Here is a 22547-nt window from a genome sequence, read left to right as displayed (position 1 = left end):
GCAGGTAGGGAAGAAGGTTGCACTCAGGATTGGAATGGCTGCCTATTGGCAAAAAGGCTCCTGCAGTTACCCTGTGCTAGGGATGAATGGGCCCAGGGTAGCTGCACAGAGGGGCCAACCTTTAGTATGGCTAGGACTGGATGCTCTCTTTCCCACTTATTTCTTCTTCAGCTATGTCTATAATTTATATAGATAGTTTCCATTGAGATCATCATAGATATAGAGCTATATTAGAGCATTTCTGTGGAAAAGTCTCCCATCAAAAAACACAGTTTTGTCAAAACGGAGGGCTTTTTGGTGAGAAAATGCCAATTCCAATGAAAAGTTTTGATTTCCCCAGGGGAAATGTGAAAACAAAAATTAAATTTTGTTTCGACATAAAATGTGGTTTTGACCTTTTGCTTAAAACAAAACAAAATTATACTGTATGTCAAAATGTCAATTAGGAATGAAAACTGTCATTCTGAATTGGCTTAAAACGTCACTAGGGAAAACCAACACTTTTTGACTGAAACATTTTAAACAAAGATTTTACATTTTGCCAACCAGCCTGCTTTTTCTCTACGTACATGCATACATATACATGCACCTATATATACACATTCATACATATGTATATATAGGTGGCTTGAGTCACTCCATGGGAGTCCTACCAGTGCAGGCTGCCAGAGATGTGCCAAATCAGGAAGTAAAATATATGGATAATGCATGTGCAGAACTACACATTATTTCCTAATGTACTGTGGTTGCCTGGAACTCATAGTGCCTTTTTCCAGACTTGTAGTTTTCACATTGCTGCTGAGAAGTGTGGACTGAATATTTAAAAGAAAGTTATATCACTCTTGGGATGCTGTTATACTAGGCTGCTCTGATAAATTGGCCATGGTTTTGATGCAGCCTGTCATCCCGGTGATAGGTTTATCTCCTTGGTACACCTAACTGTTATGGAATAGGGAATTTATTTGTGCCCAGCTTCTAACTATGACTGACATTACAACTCCAGGCATGAAAACCATTCAATGAACATAAAATGTATTCAGTTGCTTATACACAGAAAAAAGTGAGAGCATGGGAAACAACAGCATTACAAAAAAAGACTTGCTGCAATCTTATTAATTCACATCCTGTAAAAGCTTTTTAGTTTTCCCTTGCATTTCAAAACAGTTACTTCTCAGCCATGAAATACAGAGACTCTGGATGATATCACCATGAAACAGGCTTCCTTTTGCGAGCCAGAAATGGGATTTTTGCTATTGTCTCTGTATAGATAGGTTTATCAGGTACAGCAAAAAGCCCATTGCCAGAATCTTTTGACACAGACAGGCTGACTCCATATTAATGAACGGGGAGGAAATCAGTCTAACATAGTCTGTTGCTGAAATGTGCCTTTTGGATATTTTATCTCTCAGATCACAAAACAAAGGCTTTGCATAACATAAATCCCCAACAAAAGAAAAATAGTCCACTCTGTATCTATTTGCTGTCAGACAACAAATGCAGTTCAGAAATCAAAGTCCAAATAAATGACATTCAAACACAAATATCCCTGTGATGGGGCTGCTGGGCGCACTGGGATGTAAAGGGTTAAAGACACCCTGGGGAGGCTGTGCGGGAGGCAGCCAATAAGGAAAAGGCTTGTCATTCCAGCCAATTAGGGGAAGGTTTGTTGGAGGAGCCAACCAGGGCCAGGCTGGCCCATATAAGAAGGGGCTGCTGAGCAAAGCAGAGGCAGTCACTCCCTGGAGTTTGTGGGAGAAGGGCTGGCGCACCATAGACAGAGCAGTGCTGGGCAGGGTCAGCAGAACAGGAGAAAGCTCCAGGCTGATGGCTGCCAAACTGAGGCCCTGATAGAAGAGCAGAGGAGAATTGCTGAGGAAGTGGCCAGGGCAGCACATGGCTGCCAGCTATAGGGTCCCTGGGTTAGGGCCTGGAGCAGCAGGCGGCCTGGACTTCTCCCTGCCACCACCCTTAGCCCAATGGCCATTGAGGGAAGTGGCCAATGCATGGACTGCAGTCTGCCACTGAGATGAGTGGCTAGAACTGTGACTGTAGATTGCCACTGAGGCAAGTGGTTAGACTGAGGACTGTTGATCCCCTGGAAAGGGGGAAAGAACTGAGTGGAGCCAATCCAGAGGACTGTGTCCAGAAGAGAACAACGTGGTCCAGGGAGCGATGCAGAGACAGGAGACAGGATTGATGACAGGAGAGATGTGGAGACAGGAGTGACGACAGGTGAGACACCACCTGAGGAGGGTGCACCGACAACCCTGAGTTAATTCCCAGGACAGCCAGAAGGAGGCGCCGTGGTGGTGAGTCAAACGCCGTCACAATCCCCTTTTGCCAAGTTTCAAGAGCCAGACAGATTCCAGTATTTGTGCAACAAACTAAAAGATGGATTCTCTAAACCTTCTCTTCTTATAGTGCATATTTGTTCTTCATAATAAAATGGAGGTTAGTTATTGTAACTGGAGGTACTTCAAGATGTCTGGTACCTAGCTGTACTCCAAACATAGGTATGCATGCCATGTGCCCAAATCCAGAAGTTCTTCAAAGTAGTGTCTGTTGACCCACATGTGCCCAGTAGCTTCTCTTGTGTTCCTGACAGGGAGTATAATAAGTGGTGTGGGTCAACACCTCTCCAGTTCCCCTTCTTACTGCAATCCTACAGGATCCAGAGCAAAGGGGAAGAAGGGTGGGTAGTGGAATACAGATGGGGACCACACATCTTCAAGAACCTCCAGTACCAGTATGTAACTTCCATTTCTTCTTTGAGTGCTGGTCCCTATGTGTATTCCACAAGTGGGTGACTAGCTGGCAATGTTCAGAGTGCAGTAGGGTACGAGAAAGCTGGTAGCAGAGATGCTTGTAGTACAGCCAGTCCTTTGGCCTCACCCGTAGCTGCAGCTTGAGTGAGAGAGTCGTGTAATGAGAAGGTGTGGACAGAACTCCAAGTTGCCACTCTGCAGATGTCCTGTAGCAGAACATCCGATAGGGATGCCACGGAGACCACTTGTGCTCACATGGAGTGATCTGTGATACCCCCAGAAGAGGGAAGGTGTGCTATTTTGTAGCATTTTAATATGCGTCCTGAAACCCACTTAAGAAATCCTCTGTGGAATTTGGCCTATCCATGCAACCATTCTGCTTTGGCAACAAAGAATCTCGGAGATTTTCTAAACTGTTTGGCTCTTCGTAGGTAGAGTGCCAGGGCACATCTGATGTCCAGAGTGTGAAGTCTCTTGTCTGTGCAAGAGGCCTGGCATTTCAGGACCAATACAGGTTAGTGAACCAATTGATTGACATGGAACTCAGAAACAATCTTAGGGAGTAATTTGGGGTGTAACCTAAGGAAAACCTTCTCTATTGTATATGGAGGGTCTGCCATCATAGCTTCTAGTTCACTGATCTTCCTGGCTGAAGTTATGGTCACTAGGAATGCACCTTCATAGATAGGTAGGTCATGGCACATGTTACCATTGACTCGAAGGGCAAGCCTGTGAATACTGAAAGGACAAGGTTTAGGCCCCACTGAAGTATAGGTTTAATGACTGCTGGAAAGGTCCTGATCAAGCTCTTTATAAATCAAACTGTGGGTGGGTGTATGAAGATAGAACGTCCCTTCACCAAAGGAAGGAAGGCACTAATTGCTGCCAGGTGTATTTGCAGTGAACTACGGGCCTCTTCGAGGTGAAAAGATAATCTAGAATGATCAGGATGATGACTGTATGACTTCCCCATGGATACTGATGGCATTGTGCCCAGGGCATGAAACACCACCATTTGGCCCAGTAGCAGGATCTAGTGGAATCCTTCTGACTTTGGCTGAAGAGTTTTTGGATGGGGTGGAGCACCAGCATTCTATGTCTGACACCCATCTAAACACCAGGCCACAACATGGAGTAGGTCTGGGTTGGGGTGCTTGATCAACCCCCATCTGAGTTAGGGTGCCCTGAAATGGGTGGATTCTGATTGGTGGGCATGCGGACATCATTAGGAGTCTTGTGAACCAGACTTGTCTGAGCCAGTAGGGACCCTGAAGGATGACGGTGGGTCTGCCATGACAGATCTTTCAGAAATTTGTGGTAGTAGGGGGATGGGAGGAAAGGCGTCACCTTGGGAATTGCGGCCCATGGCTTTCCTGGAGCAATACACGGGGAGCTTCCTGTTTGTCTGGGTTGCAAAGAGGTCACATAGGGGAGTTCCCCATTATGGAACTATGTCGGCTAGAACAGTGTTGTGTATCTCCCATTCATGGTCTGTGGAGAAGCATCTGCTCAGCCTGTCTGCCAGGCAGTTGTGAATATCCAAGAGGTATGCACCTTGTATCATAATGCAGTTTCTGAGACATCAATTCCAAAGTGCTTCCCCACAGAGAGGACGAGATCACACTCCTGTTTGTTGATACAGACCATTGTGGTGATATTGTCTGACATTATCTACAAATGGAGTGAGCATATGGGAGGAAGGAAGCCCTTGCATGCAAGGCATACTGCTCTCAGTTCTAGTAAGTTTATGTATAGTCTGGTCTCTCTTGGGGTCAAGGTATCCTGAGCAGTGTGGTGACCAGGTGAGCTCCCCACTCTGTAAGGGAGTTGTCTGTCAAAATAGTGGCCTTCGGTATGAGAGGGTTGAAGGGAGTTCCCATCATGACCCTGTGTAGTTGGACCACCATACAAGGAAGATGAGAACTCTGGTAGGAACAGTGACACTGGAGTCAATGTGATCTCTGCTTGGTTGGTAGATTGAGTGGAGCCAAGCTTGCTGACATCTCAAGTGGAGTCTGACGAATGGTGTCCTGTAGCTGCATGTAGCCATGTGGCCTAGCAGAGAAAGACACCCGAGTATCATAGCTTGCAGTCTGCATGTAATGTATGAGATCAAGTTGCTCATTGCATAAAACTTGTCTGTGGGGAGAAATGCTCTCATGGACACTAAATCCAGCATCACCCCTATAAAATGTATTGTCTTTCAAGGGGACAAAACAGACTTTTCTTTGTTTATGCAAATCCCTAAGGTGGTAAGAAGGTGCCAAAGAAACCTTATTTCTAACATGACTTCCTGGCAAGAGCAGCCTATAGGAGCCAATTGTCCAGCTATAGGAACACCGTATATCCCCTATGTCATATTTGAGCAGCTACCAGGGCAAACACTTTGATTAATACCTTGGGTGCCATAGCCAGCCCAAAGGGGAGGACACAAAACTGGTAGTGCTCTTGACCAACCATGAAGTTGAGGAATTTCCTGTGATATCGGTGAATATCTATGTGAAAATATGTGCTCATCATGTTGAGAACTGTGAGCCACATTCCTTCCGGAGGAAGAGGATTATAGATGCTAGCATAATCATCCTAAATTTTAGCTTTCAAATAAAGATGTTGAATTGCCAAAGGTCCAGGATGGGTCTCCACCCTCTGTCTTTTTGGGGGATTAGGAACTATGGGGAATAGAAACCTCTCCTTTGGTATTGAGGCAGGATGTATTCTATCACTCCCTGGCGAACAAGGGATTCTTTCTCTTGTTGAAGAATTAGTTGATGAGAGTGGTTCCCAGAGGGTGATCAGTGAGGTGGCTTGTGAAGAGGGTAGGAAAGAAACTCTTCAGAGTATCCCTGATACATAATCTCCAGAACCCAACTGTCCATGGTGATCTTGTTCAGGGTGTGGGCAAAGAAAGTAAGATGGCCTCCAAAGATGACAGGGCAAGGTAGCATCTGTGTTGGTGCCTGGGTCTCAACCTTTATCTCAAAATTGGCCCTGGACCTGCAGCTGTGAGTAGGCAGAATATGTGGCAGCCCAGGAAGCTGGGAAAGCGGACTTCTTAGTCCTTTGCTATTTACGTGGAGGCTTGGTTAGATGCTGGTAATATGGACCATGTGAAGGGGGTACCTGTGACCTAAAGGACTGCCTCTGGTGTCTCTTCCTGGGTGCTGGAATGCAAATCCCTAGGGATCGCAGTGTGGCTCATGAGTCCTTTAGAGAGCAAAGAGACTCGTCTGTCTTCTTGTTAAAGAGATTGGACACATTGAAGGGAAGGTCTTGAATGGTGTTTTGGACTTCTCTAAGAAAGCATGACAACTGGAGTCAGGAGTCCCTTCACATGACAAATCCTGTGTCCAAACTTCTAAATGCCGTATCTGTGGAGTCCTAAAGAGCTACGTTCACCACCAATCTTCCCTCGGCTATAAAAGATTGGAATTGGGCTCAGCCTTTCATGGGGAGTTTATCTTTGAAGTCTGCAAGGCTGCTGTAGGTATTAAAATTGTATTTAGCTAATAGAGATTGGTAACTACGTATGCAAAATTGCGGACATGAGGAGGAGAATACCTTCCTCCCAAGAAGGTCCAGTCTCTTTGGGCCATTTTCTGCAGGGGTGGATTTCTGGTAGTGCGACCAACTTCTTTTTGTGGATGCATATCACTAGAGAGTTAGGGCCAGGGTGGGGAAAAAAGAAAGTCAGCTCCTTTAGGAGGAACAAAATAATGCCTCTTTGGTGTAGGGACACATGATGTTAATGTGTGTCAAATTGTTCTGGCCAGTTCCAAGATAGCCTCATTAATTGGAAGGGCTATTTTGGTCAGTCCTTGTGGCTGTAAAATGTCCAAGAGTTTGGGGTTCTGAACCTCTTCCAGCGGGATCTGTAAATTGTCAGCGACAGGTTAGCTGCATCATCTAGAAAAGACAAAGAAGCCCCCATTGGAACTGGCGGTAACAGCTCTGGCTCTTCCTCTTTGTAAACCGACAGAACCAGATGATGAGAGGGGGAGGAGAGGAACGGTTCCTGAGAGGGATCCATGTACTTGCCCTGGAGGGGCCCTTGGGCCAGAAGAAGGGATCCATCAGTCTTGGCAGCCTGAAAGGGAATCTGTACCACTTCTCTATGGAGGGTTCATATCCAGAGGGATGGTAAGCATAGCCTCTTGACTGTCTATCAGGGCTCCTGGGCCTTCTTGGAGATCCTTTCTCCTCTAGCTCCTCCACTTACGAGGATGGTTCAGTCAGTAGCAGTGGTACCATCAGTACTGGGGTGCTCTGCCCAATGACAAAAGTTGCTCCTGGGACATTGAGAATGGTTCTTCCTGAGGGGTAAAGACATCTCTTAGAAGTGAGGGGCCCAAAAGGAGTGGAGACAGCAGATAGGGGAGAAATATATCCTCTGGTGTTACAAAAGTCTCAGTGTGGCCCAGAGTTTGAGGAGTTCCCATGGGAACACCAGAAGGATCCATCACAGTCGGTTGTACTTTGACTAAATGAGGTGTTACCGATTGGTGCTTCCTGACTCGCACTAGAAGATGGGACCAGCAAGCGCCTATCATTACATTTTGGTCCCACTGACACTGCCTTGTGCCTTGCCCTCAAGCCTGAGGGTCTTTGGTGCCAGTACCGTGGGATCCATACATGAATCTCAATTGACCTGGACCAGCTTGGGGAGGAAATGCATTTTTTATGGCAGTCCTCTGCGGTGCATCCATGAGAGTGCCCTTTTCTCTCATGGGGAGCCCTATTCAAGGAGTCTTTAGGCTTCAGTGGCAGAGGGTCCACTCCAAGGCTCGTGCTTGGAGGGGTGCTGGTAGATGGCTGAGTCCAATGTACGGAGGGGAATCTCCTGGGTCCGGGTCAGAGTGGGGCCTCCTAGCTTCCTCAATCAGGAACTTAAGTCAGAGCTCTTGGGCCTCTCTAGTTCTGGGTTGGAAAATCTACAAATGCTGCACTTTGCAGAGATGTATGTTTTACCTAGCAGTACAGGCACCATTGACATCACTGATGGAGAAGGAGCAAGGAAAGGAGATGCAATTCCTGAATCCTGGGACTCTGGGCATAGTCCAAGACCAGGGAGGTTTTCCCCCTGAATGGGGTGGAAGGGGGAACTATCCTATACAGCAGGGGTCGGCAACCTCTGGCACATGGCTCGCTAGGTTAAGCACCCTGACGGGACAGGCCAGTTTGTTTACCTGCCACGTCCGCAGGTTTCGCCGATCGCGGCTCCTACTGGCCGCGGTTTGCCATTCCAGGCCAATGTGGGCGGCGAGAAGCAGCTTGGGCCGAGGGATCAGCCGAACCTGCAGACGCGGCAGGTAAACAAACTGGCCTGGCCCACCAGGGTGCTTACCCTGGCAAGCCGCGTGCCAGAGGTTGCCGACCCCTGCTATACAGACTATACACTATAATAACTGTGACTCACAAACTAGATATAAAAACTATTTACAGTGAGTTTATTTTACGGGTTGTTACTGTAGGAGAACATAATTCTGACTCGGGTCATGAGCCAATAAGAAGGAATTGGCAAGGCATTGATCTACACCCCCTATTATACCCATAGTTGGAACATGAGGGAAGCTACTGCACATGTAGGTCAACGGGCACTGCTTTGAAGAACTTCCAAACTCGGGTGCATGGTGCGTATGCATACCCACTTATAGAATACACATAGGGACCAACACTTGAAGAAGTAAAAGAAGTCAGCTGTGTCCGGCTACATACCACTAAAACTGAACTCCTTGATAATCCCAGCCATGTAAACACCTGCTGCTACTCACATGTTCAATTAATGTTTTAATTGATGATATTTTAAAGACAACAGTGATATTTTAAAACCATGGAATTAATCAGATAACATTTCAGAGACCCTTTTTTTCTGATTTTAGATTATTTGCAATAAATATCTAAGAATATAAAGTCAGGAAATTCCATATTTGGATTCCGAGGACAAACTCCCTGTTCTTCCCTCATGGTATATAACAATACCAGAGATTGTACATTGAGATATATCCTATCATAGCTGTGCTATTGCTTTTTATATTAGGAAGCAATAATTTGATATTATTGTGATACAATGAAACTGGACAGTTGAAATGGCAGCCGTTTCAAAAATGATAGTAGAGGGCTTTTTAATATAGCAGACAAAGGTGTAACAAGATCCAGTGGCTGGAGGCTAAACAAACGCAGACTAGATATAAGGCATGAATTTTGGTCAGTGACAGTTGTTAATCATTAGAATAATTTACCTAGCAATGTGGTGTATTATCCATCACTTGAAGTCTTTACATCAAGACTGGATATCTTTCTGAACGATATGCTTTTGCTCAGCCAAAAGTTATGGGTCAATCAGAAGTTAATCACTGGGTGAAATTCTAGGGCCTGTGTTATGCAGGAGTTCATATCATGATGGCTTGAAAATCTGTGCAGTACCATATTTTTCTGCCTAAGGTTTTTTTTTAAAGTTCCCATCACTCAAATGTCCAAGGGCTCATATAGATGCATATGTACAGCGTAGTTTTCAAAACTATGAATGAGTAAGAAACACGTCTTTATGAAATAGATGTAATACTAACCTACTTTAAAATGCCAAATATCGTACAAACCAATAACTGGATCCTACTTTATGTAGCATGCAGGCACATTGATTTCATCCCCCATCCTGCATCTGTCTCTGTATAGGCAGACCCTTCTACCTGCACAGAGCCCCACTGAAGCCAAAAGCCTTAGACCCCAACTTGCAAATATTTATGCACTTCATTGGGACTACTCACGTGTGAAAAGTGAAGCAAATGCATGTTCACAGGATTGGGATCTGAATCAACATGTACTTACCAGTGTAATTCCTTTATCATTCTTCTGATTCACACTCCCTCCAGCCAATATAAGTTGTTTGACATCTGCAAGCATTGTCATAGGTCTCTGAATCTTCATCTGGCGCAGTGAGTTCAGATCCACACCTGTGCAGAAGAAAATAAAACATTTAAAGAAAAAAGGCTAAAATCTTCCATTTTATTCAGACTTTCAACTATGAATGCTTATTTTGTTTTGATCTTTTGATTGGTAGGCACTGAATGAACAGGATGAAGAGCAGGTCTAAATGTTCACTTACAAATGCCTCAATTGTATAATGTCAGAGAAGATTATTCTCTTCAAGTGCATGGGCCTGACTCTTCACATCAATGTAAATCAGGAATAATGCCACTAATGGCCATGAAGTTGGTAAGGTGTAAAATTGGTGCAAATGAGAGGAGAATTAGGCCTGATCTCTTCCCTAAAGGGCTTTCAGTAGGAAAAGGGCAAAACTAGGATGGTGGAAAGGGGTGTGTGACAAGACCCTGTCACTTTGGTGCACCCAGCTTAAAAGTGGGGGAAAAGAACAGTGGGTTTAGACCTCTAAGAGATCCCTTAAAATATCATCCAGGATCAGTTGCTAGCCGAACCAATAAGAATTGGTCCTCCAGTGGCTTGAAAGGTCTGGAGTGGGCAAAAGCCAATCAGGCCCCGCATGCAAGGTAAAAAGGACTGTCTGCTGCCTTCCTCCAGGGGGCAGTTCTGGGGAAACTGGGAGAAGGGAGGAAGGATCTTTCTCATCTTAACCCTGCCTCATCAGGACCTAACACTGACTGCCCCTTTTGACAGAGTCAGCGAAATACTGTTTTGTTCATATTGAAGAACTTCAAGCCCAGATGGCCATCTCAAGTTGGGTATCAGTTTGCCTGCTGTAAAATGAAAGGGAGCTAGCTTTATGAGATACTCCACTGGTTCAGGTGAACCCATGACAAGGTAGAACAAAGATGTTTGGTGATGAAGTTGGCAGTTAGTTACATTTTGATAATATAATATTCAATCAAGATTCTGGGCCTGATTCTCCACTGCCCTGCACCCTGTATTGTCATTTATACCTACAAAAAGAAAATATGAAATGAGCATAAAATGTTACTCTTCTGACGAGGTAATGTTTTAACCCAATTTGCATGGGTGTAAATGGCTACACTACATGCAAGGCTGGGGAGAATCAGGCCCATTATTTCTTCCTACCATCCACAGGCTGTCTCGTGTTCTAAGTTTTATTTGCATGCAGATATTCAAATGATTCCAAATCAGGTGTGGAGTACTAGGAGTCCTAATATTAAAAGCCACATTCACTCATTCATATCTTTATACAGCTCTGTCTCCTCACAGCCTCTGCAGGACAGTACTGTTAAAAAGAAATATAAAACTAAACTGAAGAAAATTAGATTGCTGTATTGGGAAAATAAATCTCATATGTGGGCAAATCCTGTCCTCCTACATTAATATAACTCCCAGTAAAAAAAAATCTAGAATTAAAAATCACACAGGAGCCTTTATTTTAACCTTTGGTTTATTTTTCACCACGAAAGTAAATTGATTGATCCTGGGTTTTTTTCTCTCTATCTATATACACATTTTAATGAAGACCTTAGCTTCTATTTTGTTTTCAATGTTTATGAAATGTACAAAAATAAATTGCCTACCCTTCTTTCCTTACTCATTTAAATAGCCCCACTGAGCTCAACTGGGCCTCAAACTTGCCCTCATGGATAGTTGCTTATGGATCAGGGCCCTGGACTACTCATAAAAGTCAAGAAAGATTTGACACAAAGGTATGAGCTATTGTAACTGTGGAACTTGGCACATGTACTATTATTTTATTAGCATTTGGAAACACTGCTTCAAGTAAGAATCTTTAACCATATTCTTTTCATTTATCCATTTGTATAGAGTTTTATGCTGCTGCTATTTTAATTCGCATTGGCTTCAAGCTTGATATGCAGGATGTCAGCACAACTGCAACATTTTCCTGTACAAAATTTCATATTTGCTAAGCTATAGTTATCTTCATAATCAGAGTTATTGGTAGTTAAGAAATGGTTTATGCATGCACTCCTTTTAATTCTAAAAGTGAAGGATGAATTTTCACATGTAGGATGTAGCAATGTTGTTTGTGGTACTGTATTTTGGCTGCTGCAGCATCTCACTGACTGAAAAGAATGGGATAAATCAGTTAGGTGATGTCTGTCATACAGTTTAACACCTAGAGACAAATCACACCAATCTTACTGCAAGTAGTCCTATGGCAGTCAATGAGACTATCTGCATGAGTAAGGTCACAGGAATTTGGTCCCTTAATGGTGATATTGTGCCAATGAAGAGCAATATGTGCTTACTTGCTATTGACTGACAGTTGTAGACAAGAATGCACTTTTAATTTCATACAATATTCGATACAGAATCTAAGCATTCTTTCTGTCAGAACAGGGGGTTTTCCTCTATGTACAGATTTGCATTTCACAAATCACAGATTAAAAGACCTCAATAAAACGTGCAGGTACACTCGTATCCTATGTACTATCAATTCCACCTCCTCTTCCCTCTTGCTCTCACCTTTCTCCATCTTGTTTTTTAACAATAGAGTGACAGATTGTTGTTCACCACCCAAACCACCTTCTTATCCCAACGACTTGACTCTTTTATAAACACTGAGGCTTAAATAGCCAAACTTTTGTGGGACCTAAATAAAGTCCATATCACCAGTCATGTCACCTCATAGCACTCACTTCAAATGTTTTTCCCTCTAGTTCAACACTCATGTATATACGCAGACTGAAAGATGTTGGAGGTGAGGGGTGAAACATGAGTGACAGTGACGATGCTTTTTAATTGCAACTGATCTGTAGTGCAGAGAGTAATTGTGAAAATAGGCTTGAAATATTAAGTTTACTACTGAAATTTGAATTTGTCATTTGTTTCCTCTTCTCAGTTCCACCTGCAAACAATTATGATAAGTCTATTTCAGAAGGTTGTTAATGGTTACATGCCTCTCAAGCCCCAATAAAAGTAGCAATACCAATATAACAAATAACAGTTATTTGGTCTGTTAGTCTTAAAGGTGCCACAGGACCCTCTGTTGCTTTTTACAGATTCAGATTAACATGGCTACCCCTCTGTTAATATAACAAATGTAGCAATAGATAAACTAGAATACATATATATCCGCCACTCCACCATCAATACTCCTGGCCCCCGGACAAAAATATTAAGACAATAATGTTTAATTACTATAATGGCTTAAAAATATCTTGCCTTATATAATGTTTAGTAAGCACTAAAGTTAGGGTTGGCAAAAAGTCGGAGGTTTCTTTGTCTTTTCAAGTACTCAGGTTAGCTAAGTCTCCTCAGCCTTTGGAAAAACCTAGTTCACACTTGGCATACTAGGAGGCTCACCACAGGCAATAGCATGCTCACTCCCCATACTAATAATGTAATATCTTATCCTTATACCTTACAGGGCATGCTTTGAATAAAAAGCAACAGAATTATAGTTGCCTTCACAATCTTATCTTACCATATCATATGCATGGGGGGGTTGTGAATGAAGGTTGCATGAACAATTTTAATTCTGAAATTTTCTAACTTTAAAGGCCTTTATTTCCAGAGCTCAGGTAGGACTTTAAACACCACCACCTTAACATTCAAAGTACAAGACATATGTATTATTCACACATCTGGAGTAATAATAAAAGACTTGTTAGATACATGAAATATCTAATATTAGCCAAGGGCCAATATACTCAAACAATTTCTTTTAGCTTATTAATTAAATAGAAAGTTCTGTTAAAAGTAGGAAAAATGTACATAATGAGACTAAAACATTTATCTTGCACATGTACCATGTGGAAAGGTATAAAGCAACAGTAGTCTAGAGGTAGCTAAACCAATTATATAAATAACATTTTTTTCCCTTTTTTGTTATAGCAGCTTGAGTATGTATACATTCTCATTGTACTGTAAGCAGAAAGATATGAGTTTATTTTCAGATATACAAGACTGAGTTCAAATTGTGTTGCCAGTTCTAACAAACCAGTGCTTTGTTTTCTAAGATTAAATGATGATGATGCATTTTGGATGCGCAATTCTCCTAAAGGCTCAAGCCCAAGACACAGAAATATAAAAAGAATTCTCCTATTTTCAGCAATAAATTACACAGCAAATATGTCTGTCTGCCATGTGTCAAAGATGGAACCAACAAGTTGCATAATAATTTGCTACTCAGTTCTAGTTTCACCAATTTATATCTGAGTCATCTAATTGACAATGCAACTAAATACCATGAAAGGAAGTACTTTCTAAGTATTACTATTTAATTCAGTCTAACAGGGGAGGGATAGCTCAGTGGTTTGAGCATTGGTCTCCCAAACCCAGGGTTGTAAGTTCAATCCTTAAGGGGGCCATTTAGAGATCTGTTGCAAAAATCTGTCAGGGACAGTACTTGGTCCTGCTGTGAAAGCAGGGGATTGGACTCAATGACTTTTCAAGGTCCTTCCAGCTCTATGAGATAGGTATATCACCATATAATAAAAAAACACACATAAGGATCATACCCCATATCAGAGTTTTACTGTCACAAATTTTACTGGAAAACATTGTGCCTAAGTAAACAGAAGGAACTTGTATGTGAAATGTAAGTAATAATAACATCCCTTTGAAATGTATTTTATCAGTCAACTTTAAACCAGATATTTTTAATGCGCCACTGAAGCTTTGCTTTAAAATCAAACATAGACTTCATTCTAAATGAAGATTTTGCTCAAGAAAGGGGACATACTGGCATTCCCAAAGGTTGAAGTCCTCTCTTTATAAAACAAAATGAAACATACAGTCACACTGAAAGCTTTCACACACTTCCTAACCAAGATAGCTCAAACCTGTTCTGGAGTGAAAGGGTAGACCTGTGTACATCAGAAGTTTTCCTTTGTGTGTGGCTGCACAGGACCCCATACTTTCAGATCTGTTCTGTCAGTATTGCAGTGCAGAACATGTTGAGCACCTCACAGACTTAGCCTGTCATTCACCCTGTGCCTCAAACCTGAAAGATCAACTTGGCAACCCAACCTGCACCACACTGGCAGTGACCAGTGCTTCAAGCCATTTGTGACAGGGTACAACAGCACTCCCTAGCCCAGACCCTAAAGACTTAATGCTGCAATTAAACCTGAACTGCTAGAGGGAGCAGGGGAAGTATAAATGGCTGCCTAGGAGACAGCAAGGATGAAACATCTGAGTGTGAGCTGGAGCCCTGCTCACAGGTCTGTATGTGGAAACTGCTGGTTGTAGTTGATGTTTGGGTATTTCTTACTGTTTATACTCTTCATAAGTTCTCTTAAAGGTGTTCCTGAGAAGAAGGGCATACATCTAACTGAAGGCTGCCTGCCTGTTGTATATCATGTGCTGGGAAATCAGTGCACCAGCCCACCACACCAAAACCCTCATGAAGCCACCACTGATTAATGACATGCTCAATCCCCCTCATAGATGACAAAACCATCCTAAAGCCTCCCTAGCTGCCAAACCTTCCCTAACACTTAAATATACTATGCTGCTTGCAGAAGTCTGCCTCAGGCCCACACATTTTGATCTTCACCCAGAGCCCTGTAAATCTCAGGGATGCCCCTGAATGCACCACATTCTCAATGCCACTGATGCACATTACCAAGACAGAACTAAAACTAAAAGAGCTCTAATGAGAAGACAAGCAGAAAAATCAAGTTATTTCAGTATGTACAAAGAACAACTGCAGCTGATACAGATGAAACAGAGGGGAACTGATGTGCACTATGCACAGATTGTGAATGATGTGAATGAAAGAGAAGCAGATGGAAGGGATCAGCAGAGATGACTGTAACAAGGCAACAAAATTATATAAACAGGATGAACATTTAAAGATGTGTTAGACTGCATTCATTCTTACCATAATTGCTATATATTTTAATGAAAACTAGTGATTGATGACATTGTGCCTGGATTTTCCGTCACCACTCATGATCCTCTCCATCTCCCTTCTTATTTTTCTCCCATTCCCCCTTTGTCAATTTCCTAAAGTGCCACAATTTTCCTCCCAGTATTGTGAGAGAAGATAGAAATTTAAGATGCACTGTACAAAAGATATAATGAGGCAGAACAAATATAGCACTGTTGATATATTATAAGGGCAAGTTCCACCTGGATGGGCATCAGACATGCCAAACCCATGAAAAAAAATGCAGAAATTGGGCTTGTTTTTGGCTTAATTGGCTTGTGAGCTCCTTGTTGGCTAGTTTTTGGCTTGTAACTTGTTGCTTGTTTGGCTTGTTGCAGCCAGGGCCGGCTCCAGGGTTTTGGCCACCCCAAGCAGCCAAAAAAAAAAAAATAATAAAAAAGCCGTGATCATGATCTGCGGCGGCAATTCGGTTGGAAGTCCTTTGCTCCGAGCTGGAGTGAGGGACCATCCGCCGAATTGCCGCCGACTAGTTGGACATGCTGCCCCTCTCCGGAGAGGCCGCCCCAAGCACCTGCTTGCCAGGCTGGTGCCTGGAGCCAGCCCTGGTTGCAGCTTGTTGCTTCTTTTTTTTTTTTGATCAGCTCCCGGCAAGCAGGGGCAAGGGGGAGGCAAGCAGCGCAAGGGGGGAGAGTGTCAGGGGTGCACAGCGGGCCCACCACAGTCCCAGACTGCTTATTTACCATGTGAAAGTTGGCAACTGTGGTGGGCATGCCAGGAATGAACAAGAACACAAGGAGCTCATTCCACTGAATTTCTTTGTGGGGACAAGGCACAGTGGCATTTTCCAATCTCGTCTGAACACAAGCACTTCACAGAGTGAGGGCCTCTAGAGTGCTAGCTTCCCCAAATAGTCAGACAGAGTGGAAAGTTCATGGCCCTGTCTGTGACTATACTCTAACCAGTGATGGTTGCCAGATTTAGAAGAGAGCAGATACTGAACTTTTTCAAGGAGGGCACAGAGACCACATTCTCCCTATGCTCTAGGAGGCACTGTGCCCACTTGAAGCCCGATGCTTCCCAAAGCTCCCACTGGGCATTGGAGTACCACTTCTCCTCTCAATTCAGGGCTGTGCATTAAATGAAGCCTAAAGTAAACTGGAAGCACCTCTCCCCAAACATAAAGAATGTTTAGGGTACCCAGAGTTTGCCCTTAGGTAAGCGGAGACTGCTTACTGCTTTCTTCAAGTAGTGATTAATTTCATTAGGCATTACAATGCCACTATAATAAGCTATAATTAAGCTGAGTTTTATTGTGATTTCTATACAGGAAAACAGAATATGTGCATGAAATGCAGAACATTTCAAAAAAATGTCAGCCCTGTAATTGGTGTCTGAAAATCCACAAAAATGGGCAATATCCCACAGAATGTATGCCTACTTTTTCAAAGTAGTTACTAGAGATTTAACCATTTAATTCCAACTTGTTTTAATAAGAGCTGCATTGTTATATATCTGTGCATTAGTGGATAATATCCTGAAAAGTCCCTTGTTCAAGGCCAGATCAGTTTGAAAATTGGATTTGGAATGTGAAAAAATGTACAAAGCTGCTAAACCTGCTCAGATAATTAAAGAAAAGGATAGATACCATCTTGATGTCCTTGGAATCCATGAGTATAGATGGACAGAGATGAACAAAAACTACACTTTAGAGAAACAAATAAGACCATCATCTTCTCCAGGAATGTGGATGATAGACATGAAGATGGGAAACGTAGCAATGCTGTTGAATGAAGCACAATAGGCACTGACTGAGTGAAAATCAGTCAATGAATGAATTATTAGATCTTGCTTTCACACTAGATTCTTCAAACAAACAGTTACAGAATGCTATGTACCAACCAACAAAAAACTAAATGATGCTTTTTATGATTTGTAATCTGTGTTAAGCAAGGTCCCCAAACATGATATCCTAGTGAATGTGGGTGATTGTAATGCAAAGATTGGAAGTAACAATGATAGTTTGGATAAAATTATGTGCAAGTGCGGCAAAAGGATAAATAATTAGCAGAAATCTGTGGTGTGAATTACCTAGTGATAGATGGAACAATATTTCCTAATAAAGAAATTCATAACATGACATGGAACTCCCCCAAATGGTACTACAAAGAACCAGGTAGATCACTTCTGTATTTCAAGAAAGCTTTACAGCTTGTTGGCAGATGTACATGGGTAAACAGGAACAGGTGTGGGCAATGACCATAATCTTGGTATTGCTAAACTAAAGGTCAAGTTAAAGAGGAAGAAGAAAGTTAAAATAAGACCACACATCAACAGTGTACAATTTGAAGACCCAAACACAAAAAGTGCTTTTCAGCTTGAAATGAAGAACAGGTCAATGGTTCTCCTGGCATGAACAGAAGAAAACCAAGACACTGATACTTTGTGGGAAAACATCAGAAAGTGGTATCTAGAAAGTACAAAGACCATTCAAATAACAACGAAATATAAAAGGGGAAAATGGATTACTAATACAGCAGTGGAAAAGAGACGTGTAAAGCAAAATTTATCAGTGCTAACACATGTGAAGAGAGTAGCAAGTGGCAAGAAGATAGAAGCTCTTGACAGAGTGGTAAAAAGATGTGCTGGAAGAATAAAAGGGCATGTACTGATAGAAAATATCAAGACACTGAAGATGCTAACCAAAGATTTGACCTTACAACTTGAATCAAACAGTTAAAAGGAAACTTTACCAGTATTGGAGCCCTATTAAAGTGCAAATGGAAGGACTCTTAGTAGAGGAGAACAAAGGAAAAGATGGGCAGAGTACTTTCAGGCTGTATTAAATAGACCAAGACCAAGCAAACTACTAGGTATTGGTGATGAAGACTACCAATCGAGCTTGATATTGATTTGAGAGTTATTATAATGGAAGAAGTTAGAAAAGCCATCAGTAAACTCAAAAATGGCAAAGCAGCTAAAGAGGATAACATTACTGAAGAGATACTTAAAACAAGTGATGAAATGATCTCCAGACTTTCCTTGCATTTTTGGATAGAATATGAAATGAAAGAAAGTACCCAAAGCAGCGAAAGAGCAACCTTATCGTAAAATTGATAAGGAACGGTACCTTACCAACTGCAGTAAGTGGAGAGAGATCACGTTACTCTCAGTGCCTGGGAAAATCGTATGCAATGTCATCAAGAAACAAACAGAACTTCAGGAAGGAACAAGCAGCTTTTAGACCAGTGAGGCCATGTGAAGACCATATTGTTTTTCAGACACATTATAAAACACAGTGTGGAGTGACAAGCACGTCTTGTGATAAATGTTATAGATTTCCAGAATGCTTTTGAAGCATACACAGAGACCGTCTTGGGAAAATTGTGGCATACTATGAACTACCAGCAAAAATAGTTAGAGTTTTCAAGCATCTATATGATAATGACAAATGTGCAATCAGAGAAGGGGACAGTATTAGTCATTGGTTTGCAGTGACCACTGGAGTAAGGCAAGGGTGTATTATGTCCCCACTGTAATTTGCACTGGTCATTGATGATGTCATGAAGAAAGTAACCATAGAAGAAAACCAAGGAATTTTATGGACAAATGATGAAGCACAATTGGATTACTTGCTTTTGCTGATGACATTGTCCTGGTTAATTCAACACATTGCTTAATGGAAGAAAAGACCCAGCTTTTGGCCCATACAGCAAAATAAGCTAGTTTGCTCATTGACAAGGGAAAAACAAAATATATGACTTTCAATGTCCCAAAAATTATCATTAGAATGGCCAAAGAAACACTAGAAGTAGTAAATCATTTCACCTGTCTAGGGAGTGAGATGTGCAATGTCAGTGACACAATGCCAGATGTTAGGCAATGAAAAAGCAGCCAACAACTTTCATAACCTTAAAAATATTTGGAAAAGTAGCATGATTGGTACTGTCACTAAAATACGAACTTTTAACACAGGCACCACGTATGTCCTCCTTAATACAGCAGAGTCATAGAAATCTACAACAAAAATTGATAAGACAATAAATTCATTCCAAAATAAATGCCTACAGAAGATCTACAGAGTCCATTGGAGAGAGTGTTTTGTAACATCAGAAATTCTAAGTAGAGTAAAACAACCTAACACATCAAATATGGTAAGATGACAATGATGGACATATTTGATGCCACCAACACAATTTCCACAGCAAGTGATACTATGGACACCACCTGGAAAGAGAAAAATAGGGCAACCTAGAGAAACATTATGTAGAATAATAGAGAAAGAAACCCAATCCTTCAATTTTACACTCACAAGCCAGTTAATAGACTAGCACAAGACCAAAATAACAGGAGAATAAAGAGCAAAGATTAGTGGATAATGCACAAACAGAACTCATAGGAGAAAATCTATTTAAATTATGGTATCTTCAGCAAATTAGGGAATATTAAAAGGTAAAAAGGAAGGAGAATATGCACCTAATATGATGGATGTCATTTAGCACTTCAGGCCTTCCCCATATTAAATCTTGTTGTTAAAATGAACAATGGAGAAGGGAGTTTGTGTCCACAGATTCAGGAGAAACCTCTCTGTCGGATCTCAGATACTTTAGTCTTTTTGCTCAGCTTTTCCCTCAATCTCAGAATTTTTTTTTCAGGGACTTCTAGCAATACTTTGAATATAAAAATGAAAAACCTCATGAAATGTACCATAGATATTGTAGCTAAAGAATATTTACTAAGTGTGTGTGTGTGTGTGTGTAAAGTATGGAAACACTCTTTACAAATCCCTGTTCTACTGGTTGGGAAGGAATTTTTCCCCAAGTCAGATTGGCAGGGACTTTGGGGGGGTTTTACCTTCCTTTCTGCAGCATCGGGCACAGCTCACTTGCTAGGATCATCTGGGTATATCTCATGTAACCAATTCCCTGCCATTGCAGGGGCCTCATGTATTGATGCACCTTATTCTCGGTCTGTGGCACACAAGAGCTGAGTCTCCTGAGGCTGTAATATTTTGGACCAGTTCTGGTTACTGAGGGTGTTTAGTGGCCTACGACATACAGCTCAGACTAGATCATTTGATTTTAAACTCTGTGACAATGGCAAGTAAACACCACTGTTTTAGTATCTCCATAGATGGCCTTGTCTCTCATTATGGGACTGCCATTTTAATTATAGTCCCCAGCAGAGGTCCAATAAGTAGGACTGAATAACTCTGCTTTTCCAATATAAAGTATTTAGAAAACATTTTTATGTTCTGATTTAAGATTAGCTATGAACTGAGATGGATTTAGATACCACAGTGATGAGATCTAAAAATAAAAATACACAAATCGTAGCTTACCATAACTTTAAAGCTCTCTAATTACCAATGTTTTCTATACCTGCAAAGTTAATTGTTCCAATACTACTTTGAATCATCAGCTTGGGAAGACAGTAGCATTCAGATTCATTTTTAACTGAGCCTTTAATTATATGTAAAACTCTTGATTTTGTTTCTGTGTAATTAGAGGCAGTTATTAGAATATTTTCTGCATTCCATTGCCAGTTTCGTTTAATGCTAAAGTCAGATGGCATGATTCAATGGAAAACATCAAGAGAACATCTTAGGAATTGATCGATAGAATGGAGAATAGTGTAAGGCTTCTAGTAGTGGTGGTGCAGGGGAGAGGCTGTATTGTGTTGTTCACAAAATCACAAATTGAAGGCTGTGTGAAGTTCAAAAGACCAGACTTTCATGAGAATGCATGGCACTAATCAGAAAAATAGCAGAGAGATTAATTTATGTATGTAATAAACTGCAGAAGTCTGATTAACAAGTGACTGGGCACAGGCTATTGGAAAAATGCATCTTGGTAAAGGATTTTGACGTGGGTCTAAATCCTGAGTTTTGTTTTACTGACGGAAAGCTGAGCACCGACTTGGCCTGCTGTGAATTATTTTGAAAACACAAAATGGATAGCATTAATCCTGCTGTGTCAACCAGGCCTTAACATACAAGATTAGGATAAATGTGTAAAAGATGAAAATGCTTTGTGATTATACTGCTCATTTTTCTTTTTTATTTAGTGAAATTTGCAGTTTCAGGAAGCTGGGTTTTAGTATGGTTTGTATGAATCCCACAAAATGGTTAATCATCTCTTCAACAATTGACAGGTAACAGTGGCCTGTCCTCAAGGTATGTTCAGCGATTGAAAGCTTTGATATATAAAGCTTTTTTCACATGCATCCGAAGAAGTGGGTATTCACCCATGAAAGCTCATGCTCCTATATGTCTGTTAGTCTATAAGGTGCCACAGGACTCTTTGCTGCTTTTACAGATCCAGACTAACACGGCTACCCCTTTGATACTTGATATATAATGTTATCATGTTTTATTGCTTTATATGTTGTCATCACCCAATAAGATACTATGGAGATTCTCTGAAAGCCATCCTAACTGCAAAAAGAAGAACAGGAGTACTTGTGGCACCTTAGAGACTAACAAATTTATTAGAGCATAAGCTTTCGTGGACTACAGCCCACTTCTTCGGATGCATATAGAATGGAACATATAATGAGGAGATATATATACACACATACAGAGAGCATAAACAGGTGGGAGTTGTCTTACCAACTCTGAGAGGCCAATTAATTAAGAGAAAAAAAAAAACTTTTGAAGTGATAATCAAGCTAGCCGAGTACAGACAGTGTGATAAGAAGTGTGAGAGTACTTACAAGGGGAGATAGAGTCAACGTTTGTAATGGCTCAGCCATTCCCAGTCCTTATTCAAACCGGAGTTGATTGTGTCTAGTTTGCATATCAATTCTAGCTCTGCAGAACATTGATATGTTCCATTCTATATGCATCCGAAGAAGTGGGCTGTAGTCCACGAAAGCTTATGCTCTAATAAATTTGTTAGTCTCTAAGGTGCCACAAGTACTCCTGTTCTTCTTTTTGCGGATACAGACTAACACGGCTGTTACTCTGAAACTTGTCATTATGCAAGGCCATCCTAACTGGTCTCTCTAGCTTAGAG

The 22547-nt window shown here is 41.6% G+C and overlaps 1 protein-coding gene across 3 annotated transcripts in view; it reads right to left on the bottom strand.

Moving 5' to 3' along the window:
• The window catches only part of MYO16 (myosin XVI), a 588255-nt gene that overhangs the window by 336808 nt on the left and 228900 nt on the right, over positions 1-22547 (bottom strand). For all 3 annotated transcript variants that reach the window (XM_054013071.1, XM_054013089.1, XM_054013080.1), the window contains one exon: positions 9588-9712. In XM_054013071.1, the coding sequence (XP_053869046.1) occupies positions 9588-9712 (125 nt within the window). The remainder of the gene's footprint in view (positions 1-9587; positions 9713-22547) is intronic.

This window comes from Malaclemys terrapin, chromosome 1, assembly GCF_027887155.1.
Source record: "Malaclemys terrapin pileata isolate rMalTer1 chromosome 1, rMalTer1.hap1, whole genome shotgun sequence".
NCBI lineage: Eukaryota > Metazoa > Chordata > Testudines > Emydidae > Malaclemys > Malaclemys terrapin.
This window is presented reverse-complemented; position numbering and strand designations above follow the sequence as displayed.